Genomic DNA, 10,997 nt, shown 5'->3' on the forward strand with positions numbered 1-10,997 from the left:
TCCTCCAGAGCCGTTTCCGTTCCCAGCCCGCCCGCCCCCCCCTTGCCCGGCCGGATGCCGGCGCTCCCCCATGCCCTCCCGGCCCGCAGCTGCCAAACACAAACAAGCGGCCCCCGGCCTCTGGGCCCTGCTGAGGCCGGCTTCCCTCCAGCGCTCGCACGGGCTCGGCCGGCGGGGGGGGGGACTTGGCACGGCCCACTCGGCCCGCGCATCCTGTCGTCCTCTCCCCGGCCAGCCCAGGGGGCAGGATGGGACGTGACGGCCGGCACAGGCCTCGCTCGCTGCTGCCAGCAGCCCGGCAGCCCAGGCCAAGAGGCCGCCGAGGCCCCTCCGGGCATCCGACGCCCCGTCCCAGGCGCTCGGGAGGGCCGGCTGCCCGCAGGAATCCACCGTGACCGCGCGCGGCTATTTTTAACGCGGCCCGCTCGCCGGCCGGGCTGTCCACGGAGGGTTGCCGAGGTGGGGCAGGGCCCGCTTGCCCCGCTGCTGCGTCCCACGTGCCGGCAGCCGCCCGGGGGCCAAAGCCCTTCTCGGAACCACTCGGGGGCTGCGGTGCCGTGATGGGCAGGCCCGGGGAAGGGACGGGCCCAAGCGCCAGAAGCCCGGTCCTGCTTTCGCTCACAGCGCTCCCTGCCGGGACTCGGGGCTCGGACTGGCATCGCGCCTCGAAGCACGGGCGTGCGAGCCAAGCCAGCCGAGCGGCCCCCAAGCCCCACCCGGGGGCAGGGGCCCCTTTGGGGACTCGGCTTGCACGGGGGGGCGCCTTCAGAACTGGCACAGAAGCCCAGAGATGGCCGAGTGACCGGGGAGGGAGTGCGGGGCCACCTGGTGGCCCCGGAGGGCTGGAGGCCCCCCGGCTGGCAGGTCTGCGTCCCTCCCCGCGAGGCCGGCACCTGGCTCTGCACACCGGCCCGCTACTTGGGGCGTTTTTCGGTGAGGGGGAGCCACGCACACGTAAAATGAGCTTTTGGTCCCTGTGGCCGTGAGGGTACCCGGGGCATGCCGTGGGGGGCAGACAGAGTGGGGGGGGAGAGGGGCTCCTTGTGGGGCCCGCCTGGCTGTCCGCTTGACTGCGTGTCCCCGCCCCCCCCACCGGGGGGTCTTGCAGGCGGTGCTGAAGGACCAGGCGCAGGTGCGGCAGATGGAGCTGGAGATCCGGCCCGTGTTCCTGGTCCCGGACACCAACGGCTTCATCGACCACCTGGGCAGCCTCGCCAAGCTGCTGGACTGCCGCCAGTTCATCCTCGTGGTGCCGCTGATCGGTGAGCAGGGCCGGGGGGGCGGGCGCCGGCCGGGCCGCTTTGCCACACAAGCAACCGGGCCTCCCCAGCGCCGTGTCTCCGAGCAGGGTGGCGCTTTTTCCATTGTCCAGTGCCACCATGGCCTTTAGCCCCCACCCAGTGCCCCCCCCGAGCTCGAACCCCCTTGCCGGGGGGTGGGACAGCCCACTCCGTGCGATGCTGCGTGAGCCTGTGGGGCTGCTTGCCACCTGAGCCGGCCACAGGCTCTTTGGCAAGAGCCCCGCGTCAGGCAGCCACCCGGGGCCGGGCGGACGGACGGACGGGGGGGCGCTCCGGGCCCCTCGTGGCCTGCTGGGGCTCTGGGCTGGCCCTGATGGCGTGTCCTGGGAGTGGAGGACGCACGCGGACCCTCCCTGGCCGAGGGTGGTTTGCCTGCCCGCCCGCTCGCCCCCCGCTCTGCGACTGCCCTTGATGCATCCGGCCGGGCTCTGCCGGGGGCGGGGGGGCGCGGCGGGACCTGCTCTGACCCGGCCGCCCGGGCCACGGCCCCTGCCTCCTGGCCGGGGGCTTTGGCTGGAGCAGGCGGCTTCCCGGGCGGCTCTTCCCACTGTTGGCTTGGCGCTCCCTTTTCTCCTTATAAAGTTGCAGTCCGGCCACTCGGCAGAGCGGTCCCTGCTATTGGTAAACACTCCACCCGGGCAGATAAGCGGCAGCGGCGTCTGCTCCTGCTGGGTGGTCCGGAGTGGGGGGGCGCTGGGCACACGCACCTCCTGCTCCTCGCCCCGGAGGGGAGGGTGCCTCCCGCGGGCCCGGCCGGGCAGCCTCCTCGGCGGGCCCTGGCTGCTCCAGCCCCCGGCCCCTGCGTCTGGGGCACTCCCCACCGGGGAAGGGCTTCTGGCGCCTCAGCACGTATCCCCGCCTGCCCGGCCCCTCCCCGGCCATGCACTCGGGGCGCGGGTCCCGGCCGGGCTGCTCTGCAGCTGCCCTCGCCCTCGGGGCAGCCCGGCCAGGACCCGCAGGCCTCCTGGGCCCCTCCCCACAGGTCAGAGGCCTGCCGGTGGCTCCAGCCAGCCAGGGGCCGGCAGCAACTGACCACCGGCTGGCTCAGGGCCCCGGGGAGCAGGCCGGCAGGCCCCCGTTCCGCAGCGTGAATTGCAGGGGGTGCTTTGCCCCCGGCGGGGGGAGCTCGCACAGGTGCCCCCAAGTGAGGGGCCCGCCGAGCACCCCCCCCATTTAGCCCTCTTCTCCCCACCCACCCCAGCTTCCGCAGCACGGCTGTGCGGCAAAGGGTTAAAGCCCGGCCGGGGGCGCTCCCGCTGGGGCGGCCTCTCGGCCGGCCCTCTCCCCACTGGCCGCGCTCCCCGAACCCGACCCTGCCGGGGCGGAGAAGCCACTCGGGCAGCAGTGCAAACATGCCTCCCCTTTGAAGGCTGTTTGCCTTGGACGCGGCAGCGGAGCGGATTTCAGGCCGGAGCACCGGCCTCCCTCTCCCCGGGCGGGACGTTCCGGGCACGTCCGGCTCCCCCTCTCCACGCTCCCCCAGAGCAGGCAGCCGGCCCGGCCGGGGCCGCAGGGGGTGGCGGGACTCGCCCCCGGCACATCCCGGGCGGCAGGACGCGCGCGCCACCAGCCCCGACGGACGGGGACTCGGCTGCGCCGGGAGAGGCCCCCGCGGGTACCGCCGCCCCCCCCCCCGCCTTGAGAGGCGCATAGTTCCCGCCTGATCTCAGCGCTTGGCCGGGAAGTGGCCGGGCCCCGCCGGATTAGCCGTCCCGGGGGAGGGGGGGCGCTGGGCGCAGGCAGTGGAGCACCAGCCGCCCCGCGGCCTCTGCCCCGCTGCCCCCCAGCCCCCCAGTGTGGGTTGCCGAGGTGCACTCCCAGGCCCGTGCAGAGCCGCTCTCGGCTCCCCCGCAACCAACGGCCACTCGAGCCGCCACCTCGGAGCCACGGGGCGGGCGGCAGCCACAGGCCGGCTCCTGCGCCCCCCGCCCGGCCTCCTGCTGTGCAGGGGCCCCGGTGCCAGCCAGTCCCTCTCGCCCTCTCACCAGTCATCAACGAGCTGGACGGGCTGGCCAAGGGGCCCGAGCTGGAGCAGCGGGGCGGGGGCTACGCCCGCCTGCTGCAGGAGCGCGCCCGCACGGCCGTCGAGTTCCTGGAGGGCCGCTTCGAGCAGCGCGACACCTGCATGCGGGCCCTGACCAGCCGCGGGAACGAGCTGGAGTCCATCTCCTTCCGCAGCGAGGACATCTCCAGGCAGCAGGTGAGGGGGACCGCGGGGTGGGGGCTGGGGGGCATGCCTGCCCGGCAGGGACTGCCAGGGCCCACGTGGCGGCCTCCACCCCGTGCCCAGCCCTTCCTGTGTGGGGGTTCGGGAGGGCCCTCGCAGGACGCCCCCCCACATTCGGGAGTTTGCCTGCCCCACAGCCCCTCGCCTGCCCCTGCGAACCTCTCCGGGGCTCTGCAGGTCCCGCGGCCCACCTGGACTCGCCTCCCTCGTCCCCAGGTAGCCCCGGCCACCGGCCTGAGCTTTCTTCCCATCCCGGGCGGCTGCGCTGCCTCCCCTGAGGTTGCTGGCGGGGGCAGCGGTCAGCCGCCCCTGCAACAGCCCCACGGCCATGGCGGCCCACCCCACGCAGCGCCCCCCGGGCACGGAGGGCGCAGAGCGGGCGCCCGGGGCACAGCCGCCGCGGCCGTCACCGCTTCCTCTTCCCGCCCACGCAGGGGAGCAACGACGACCTGATCCTCTCGTGCTGCCTGCACTACTGCAACGACAAGGCCAAGGACTTCATGCCGGCCAAGAAAGGTGCGTGTCCCGGGCGGCGGGGGCCACTGAGGCCCAGGTGTGCCCTTCCCCCGCGGAGCCTCCCTGCCGCCTGCACAGCGTGGCCTGTGGCTCCCTGGGACCGTGGGCCGGGCGGGGTGAGAATGCTGGGGGCCGGAGTCCGGGGGCCCTGGAGGCCCCGGGGGGCCCTCCCGCACCTTGTGCCGCACGCTGCCCGGGGCACGGCTGTTCGGGATCCTTGCCGGAAGCGGGCGGCCAGCCCTGGGATCCTGAGCACGGGGCCCTCTGCCGGCGAGCCACGGATGCCCCGCGGGAAGGGGGCACCCGCCCTCACGCAGCCCCCCCGCGCGTGTGAGGCCGAGCGTGAGAGCGGCGGCGGCAAGAGCAGGCTTGCTCCTCCTGGCAGGGGCAGCCCGTGGGCGCGCTGGACTACAGTGCCCATCCTGCACCCTGCTGGGTGCCACAGTCCGACACCCCTGGGAGACCCTCCGGCCGTCCTCTCCGCACGGCCGCCCGGCACCACCAGGGAGCTGGGGCAGCTGCGGGGTCCCCATGGTCCCCTGCTCCAGCCGTGCCGGGGGCCCTTGGCCCGGGGGGTGGGCGCTGGCGCCCCCGAAGCGCCGGGATCGGCCCGGCGTTCTCCGCAGCTTAACTTGTCAGCTTGACGGAGGAGGCGTTCGGGAGTGTTTACGCCTCGCGGGGCGGAACCGGACGCCCCGGGGATTGTGGCGGATGGGGTTGACACGCTGACAGCCTCTGGTTTGTAACAGGCCGCCCGCCGCCCGGCCCGGCCTGGCCCAGCGCAGATGGTTATGGCAAAGCTCTCGGACAAAGGGACGCCCGCGGGGCAGGCGTCCCCGGCCTGGGCAGGTGCTCCCGCTGGGCCGGGGGCTGCCCGAGGCCAGGCCCGGAGGGGCAGGGGCAGGGGCCGGGGCCGGGGCTGCCCTCCCGGGCCTCACTGCCCGTGTTCCCCCAGATGACCCGATCCGGCTCTTCCGGGAGGTGGTGCTCCTGACGGACGACCGCAACCTGCGCGTCAAGGCCCTGACCCGCAACGTGCCCGTGCGAGACATCCCCACGTTCCTGCGGTGGGCGCAGGAGGGCTGAGGGCGCGGGGCTGCCCGCCGGAAGCTCCGCGGCTCTTGGCCGGCAGCAGGGCTGCCTCGAGGCCTGGCACGGAACGACTGCCGCCGGCACCACCACGCCGCCACCGCCGCCGCCGCCTCCCCGGGACCCTCCAGCGAACAATAAACGCAGCATCTCCAACCCGCCCCAGAATGGCCGTGCTGTGGGGGTGAGAAAGCGGCGGCCCGCCGGGAAGGGGCTGCCGCGGAGGGCTGACGGCAGGCGGGGCCCCCGGGCCTGCGCACAGGGAGGAAGCGCGAGGGTGGCCCAGGGCCGGCCCGAGGCCCTTGCAAGCCGGGCCCGTGTCTGCGGCCCCCGGAGCGCACGGCCGGCCTCCGCCTCTTGCCATCGTCCTGGGCCTGCCGGGCTCCCTGCAGAGCCCCCGCCCACGGCTCTTTCCCAGCCCCTCCCCTCGACCTGCACCCCCCCCCCACTGTCCCTTCCTGCCCCGGGGACGGGGACATGCGGTCCCTCGCGGGCTCGCCCCTGGAGCAGAGCCGGTGCTGTGGGCCTCGGGGGTCGGAGCGTGTGGCAGGGCTGTGAGCAGGGGGCGGGGGCCCTCGGGGGGGAGACACGGCAGGCCGCAGACCCAGAGTCGGGTGTCCACGCAGAGAACCCCCCTGGCTGAGAAGCACCGGCGGCACCTTCGAACGGTGGCGGTTGCGGGTGGGGGCCGCAGCCCCAGGGCTTCTTTGGCGCCATGCCCAGAGGAGGAGTTGAAGTCGCAGCTCCGCCGCCGCCCCCCCCCAGGGCCTTCAGGGCCCCGCGTGCGCGTGTGGAAGGGAAGGGCCCCCGCGGCGGCCTGGGCTCGCGACGCAGGCGGGCCCTGCTGCCGGCTCATCCAGAGAGGGGCGAGGGCTCCTCGCTTGCGCCCCGGAGCCGGGGGCCGTCCCCCGGGAGGGGCCGCCCGGCCAGCCCTCCTGGCTCTCACACAGGGCTCGCCACCGTGTTTGTTCTGTTGTTTTCTTAATAAACCTTCTAGGGAACGCTGCTCTGTGCCGATTCATTTGGGGGGATGGAGCTGCCCCGTGCCCGGGGGGGGGGGGTGCGGTGGCCGCCGGGGCGCCTCCGGGGGCCAGCCGAGCCTCCGGGCCTGGCTTTGGCCCCGAGAGCCACACGCCCCGGGGGACGGGTCTGCGCGCTGTGCGTGCCTGGCCTTTGTTTCTGGCAGGCGGGAAAGGCACTCGGGCCGACTCAGTTGCTGGATGCGTCCCAAGGCGGCGTAGACGGAGCGGGCAGGACAGGCGGTCGATGCGTTCTGGGGTGGTGATGGAGCGCGGAAGAGCGTGGAGCTTGTGGGGGGGCTCGTGGGGCTCCCCTGGACCCGGCCCCATCGCAGGCCTCCACTCCGAGGACCCCTGGCCCGGCACAGCCCTGCCCTAACCCGGCTCTGAACATGCGGGTGCCAGGGCCTCGGGCGCTGCGTTTGGGGCGAGCCCGGGCTGTCTCGGGGGGCCCGGGGGCCAGATCCTGCACCCAGAAGGGGCCCAAGGCAAGCTGGCGCCACCGGCGCAGGGCTCTCGGCTCAGCCAGCCACTGCGGCCTGGGCGGGGATCCGGTGCCAGCAGCCGCGATTTCATGTCCATATCAAGGTCTCTCCCCTGCATGCTGCTCAAATTGGAGTTGGGAGGGACCTGCCCGGCTTCCTCGCCGTCGCCGCAGCGTCAGCGCTGGGTGAAACGCCCCAGGCCCTTCCCGGAAAGGCCTCCACAGGGCCACCCGGAGCCCGTTTGGGAGAGGGGGCAGGTTCGCAGCCCGCCCTCCCCACGGCCGGCCGGCCCCACAGCAGCCCTCCCGCGAGCGGGACTCCGCCGACCCCGGCGACGGCACGCTCGGCCTCCGCTGGCGATGGCCGCGACCCCCCCTCCGCAGCGGCCGGGAGGTCACACAGCCCCCGGCCCGTCGGGAGCGCATCCCCGGCGGTCCCCCCTCCTCACGGGCAGGACAAGAACCTGCTTGCCCAGCCCAGGTCCCCCCAAGCGAGCAGCGGCCTCCCTCGCCGTGCCCAAGAAAAAAGAGCTTTTATTGCTGGTTTCGGGGATATTTTATTTACTTATTTTTCATGTATGGTTTCACGTCCGATATTAAACAGAGGGGACGACATCCCAAGTACAAAATGCTACGAGAGGCACAGCGGGCTGCCTCTCCCGAGCCCATCGGGTCGGCCGGGGGCGGGGGGAGGTGGCTTTCGGGGGGGGAGCTGCTGCTGCAGCCCGCTCGGTGGCCGCTGGCTCAGATGAAGGCGAAGCCCCGTGGCGAGCGAGGGCAGGAGGTCGTGTGCAAAAGAGGTAACAGCGAAGCTTCACATTTTAACCTGATTCAACAGGGGAGGGGGGCGCAGGCTGTGGCCCCGCTGGGGCGGCCCCCGGCCCGACTCTGCCCCTCTCCCCGGGAGTGCAGCGGGAAGAGCGGGGTGGCCAGTGCCGGGGAAGGTAAACAAGGTGCGTGCCCGCCGGTCCCCGGAGCGGAGCCCCGAGGCACGGGTGGCTCTCGCCCCGGCCCCGGTGAAAGCTCGGGGTGGCCTCCTGCCCCCGAGGATGAAGCAGGCCGGCTCTTCCTGCCATCGGGATAGCGGACAACTCGGGAATGTTTTGTCTTTGTCGAACTGCCCTATGGGGGAACGGAGGGGACCGGGAGACGGGGGGCAGGGGGGACAGCGACCCCCACCCAAGAAAGTCTTTGGCTTCAGGAGCAGTCAAGAACAACAGAAGACAGTGCTTAAGTCCATAACCGGAAGAAAGTGCTGGAGCTGCCCAGGGGGAACCGTCCTCTCTCCAGGGGCCCCCCTTGGTCACAAATTGTGGAGTCCTTTGACGGGGGGGGAGGGCCCCCGCCTCTTCACATTGCAAAGCCTGTCAGGCCGTGTGAGGACTTCACGCAAGCAGAGGCCTGGCCACCAGCTCGCAGCCTTGGGCCGCGCGGGGGACGCGAGGTGGCTGGCCGGGGGGGCTCTCAGAGGCAGAAGGAACGCGTCTCTAGGAGGCCGTCCCGTAAACTTTGGGTCCGGGGCCGCCCTGCAGGATCAGGCCTGCGTCCACGACTAGCCCATTTTGTCTGTGGAGTGGCCAAGCAGATTCCCCACCGCACCCCACACTGGCTGCCGCCCCGCCGAACGAGCCCGGGGGGGCCTGGGGCCCCAGCAGGGGGCTTTTCCAAGTCTGGCCACAGAAAGCTGCCCTGGTTTGGGCCGGCTGGCCTGTCCCGCGGGACCGGAGCCAGGACCCCCTCAAGTCGGGGCGACTGGGGAAACAACTTTTCCCGTGTTGCCCTAAGGCACGCGGGCGATCGCAGCCCTCCAGGATGCGGCTGACGGCCGGTGGAGTCGCGGGCTACCATGGTGTGCGTGAGGCAGGCAGCTGGCTCCCCCCCGGGCAGGAAGACGCGCCGGACGTGGGGGCAGCAAGTGGCCCAAAGGGCAGAAAGGGCCGCCCCGGGATGGGAAGCCCGGCTGCACCCGCGCTCAACCCCGGGACGTGCCTTTCCCACACTGCTGCTCCCAGGCTGCGGGAGTGCAGTTCCCAGAATCCCCCGGGCAGCCTAACCCGTCGTTGGCTGGTGTCGTCGACAGCAGGTCTGCTGGTCTCTCTCCCCCCTCCCTGCTTTCTGTCCAGGAGGGGCATGGCTGCTGGCCCACGCAGGCAAGCCCAAAACACGACTTCCAGCGGCCCCCGTGCATCTTGGGGGCTCGGAAATGCTTTGGGGGCCTGCAGAAATGCATCAGGAGACGGGGCCCCGGAGAGCTGAGCTCGGGCGCATCTAGAGGACAATCCCCACCCCTCCCAGCCCATGCGGAGGCCACCAGCTCTTGGAATCCTGCAGCCACCGCTGCCCCCAAACGGGCTTCCCCCCCTCTCCCCCCACCTGCCTGCCTCACACCACAGCCATCGGTTGGATCTTTCAGGCACCTGCAAGACATGGGCCTTCTTGGTGGCAGCAAAGGCCGCCATCTTCCTTCGCTAAGCCGAAGCCTTCCCGGGAGACGCCACCAGCCCCCCCCCCCCCCCAAGGCGGGGGAAAAATGGGGCAAGAGACCCCCGGGCAGTCCCTGTGGCCGGCCACCTTTGCTCAAGGGCCCAGGAAGCCTTGCCGAAGCCCCTGCAATGGCTGAGGGGTTCCGAGTGCCTTGTGGGCAGCTCTGCATGTGGGAGAGAAAGAGGGGCGCCTCTCCCTTCATGGGGGGCGAGCCCCTCCTGCCCTTCTTGAGGTGGGGAGACGGGAAAGAGAAGGCTGGATTGTACCACTTCAAGGCGCAGGGCTGGCTGCAGGCCTCTCGAAGCTCTTCTCTCCCTCCCCTTCAAGTTCCCGGGACACCTCGCAGAGGGGCTGGACTGCAACTCCCAGCATCCCCCAGCCAGCAGGGGAGGCTCGTTTCCAGGACCCCGTTCCCCGCGGCGCGAGCCCGCTACGCGCGCGGAGCGGCCTTCCTGCCGCAGGAAACGCGCCCGCTCTCCCGCGCCGCCCGCTTTCGTCCCGCGCGGCGGGGCCCCCGCGCTCCGCGGGCGCGGGGGCCCCTTCTCTCCGCGCCCCCCGCCTTGCCGGCCACGGACAGGGGCGGGGGCGGGGAGCCTCCCGGGCGGGCGCAAAGGGGCCGTCTCCCCCCCTGCCTCCCCTGGCGCGGCGGGCGCCCCGGGCCAGGCCGCCCGCCCGCCGCCTCCGCGGTCAGGGCGGCGAGAAGCGGTCGATGGTGCGGGCGTGGTGGTCGTTGTGCAGGTGCGCGGCGGCGGCGGCCGCGGCCGCGGCAGCGGCGGCGCCCTGGGCCAGCACCTCGGCCGCCTTGTCCGGGCTGAGCCCCAGGTACAGCGTCTCCATGGCGGCCTTGGGGTCGGCCAGGAAGCGCGAGCCGCGCGCCAGCAGCTCCTCGTCGCGGCGCTGCTGCTGCGCCAGGCGCGCCATGGCCAGCACGCCGTCGGGGCCGGCGGAGGCGGCGGCGGCGGCGGCCGCGGCGGCCGCGGCGTGCATCTTCATGTGGCTGAGCAGGTTGCGCTGCTGCGCGAACTTCCCGCCGCACACCTGGCACTCGTACGGCTTCTCGCCCGAGTGGATGCGCATGTGCTCGGTGAGGCGGTACTGGCGCGTGAAGCGCATCCCGCAGGCGTCGCACGCGAAGGGCTTCAGGCCCAGGTGGCTGCGCATGTGGCGCGTCATGGTGCCGCGCTGCGTGAACTTCTTGCCGCAGATGGAGCAGGGGTAGGGCCGCGTCAGCCAGTGCGTCTTCTCGTGCTGGCGCAGCGTGGCCGGGTCCTTGTAGGCCTTGTCGCACGAGGCGCAGCGGTAGGGGCGCAGCAGGTCGCAGCCGCCCGCGCCCCCGGACGGCAGCAGCGGCGGCGGCGGCGGCGGCGGCGGGCCGCCCAGCGGCTTGTCCAGGAAGGGCGAGCCCTGCCCGGCGGCGGCGGCGGCGGCGGCGGCCTCGGCGGCCTCCTTGCGGTACAGCTCGTCCTCCTCGTTGTGCGCCTCCACGTGCGCGTTCAGCTGCTCCGACGACGGGAAGCCCTTGCCGCACGGGATGCACACGTACAGGTTGTCGCCCCCGAAGCCCTCGGGCTCGTAGCCCAGGTAGCGCTCCAGGCTGCCGGCCGCCGGCGAGGGCCCGCCGCTGCTGCAGCCCGTCTCCTCGCTGGTGCTCTGCTCCTCGCCCTCGCCGCCCTCCAGGCCGCCGTAGCGCCGCGGCGGCGGGCCCGGCGGCGCGGCGGCGGGAGGTGGCGAGGGCGAGGGGCCCTTGTGGTCCAGCTCGCCGTCCTCGTCGGCGCCGTCCTCGTCCCGCCGCCCGCCGCGCCGGCCCTCGCCCTCGCCGTCGTCCTCGTCGTCCTCGTCCACGTAGCCCCCCACCAGCGGCTCGTGCTTCATCCAGC

At 73.1% G+C, this 10,997-nt stretch overlaps 2 protein-coding genes across 2 annotated transcripts in view; one reads left to right on the forward strand and one right to left on the reverse strand.

The window, feature by feature from the left end:
• Positions 1-6,138, forward strand: part of SMG6 (SMG6 nonsense mediated mRNA decay factor) — a 56,209-nt gene extending 50,071 nt beyond the window's left edge. The window contains exons 16-19 of the mRNA XM_044430531.1: positions 1,109-1,262; positions 3,290-3,501; positions 3,963-4,044; positions 5,000-6,138. Of these exons, the coding sequence (XP_044286466.1) occupies positions 1,109-1,262; positions 3,290-3,501; positions 3,963-4,044; positions 5,000-5,130 (579 nt within the window). The 3' untranslated portion in view covers positions 5,131-6,138. The remainder of the gene's footprint in view (positions 1-1,108; positions 1,263-3,289; positions 3,502-3,962; positions 4,045-4,999) is intronic.
• Positions 6,139-9,807: 3,669 nt separating this feature from the next.
• Positions 9,808-10,992, reverse strand: HIC1 (HIC ZBTB transcriptional repressor 1). The gene is made up of 3 exons (XM_044430583.1): positions 10,555-10,992; positions 10,051-10,503; positions 9,808-10,005 (listed from the first exon to the last, which is right to left on the reverse strand). The coding sequence occupies exons 1-3, from the start codon at positions 10,990-10,992 to the stop codon at positions 9,808-9,810; spliced, it is 1,089 nt and encodes a 362-aa protein (XP_044286518.1).
• Between the last annotated feature and the right edge of the window lie 5 nt (positions 10,993-10,997).

This window comes from Varanus komodoensis, unplaced genomic scaffold, assembly GCF_004798865.1.
Source record: "Varanus komodoensis strain SLA01 unplaced genomic scaffold, ASM479886v1 scaffold20_3, whole genome shotgun sequence".
Classification (NCBI taxonomy): domain Eukaryota; kingdom Metazoa; phylum Chordata; class Lepidosauria; order Squamata; family Varanidae; genus Varanus; species Varanus komodoensis.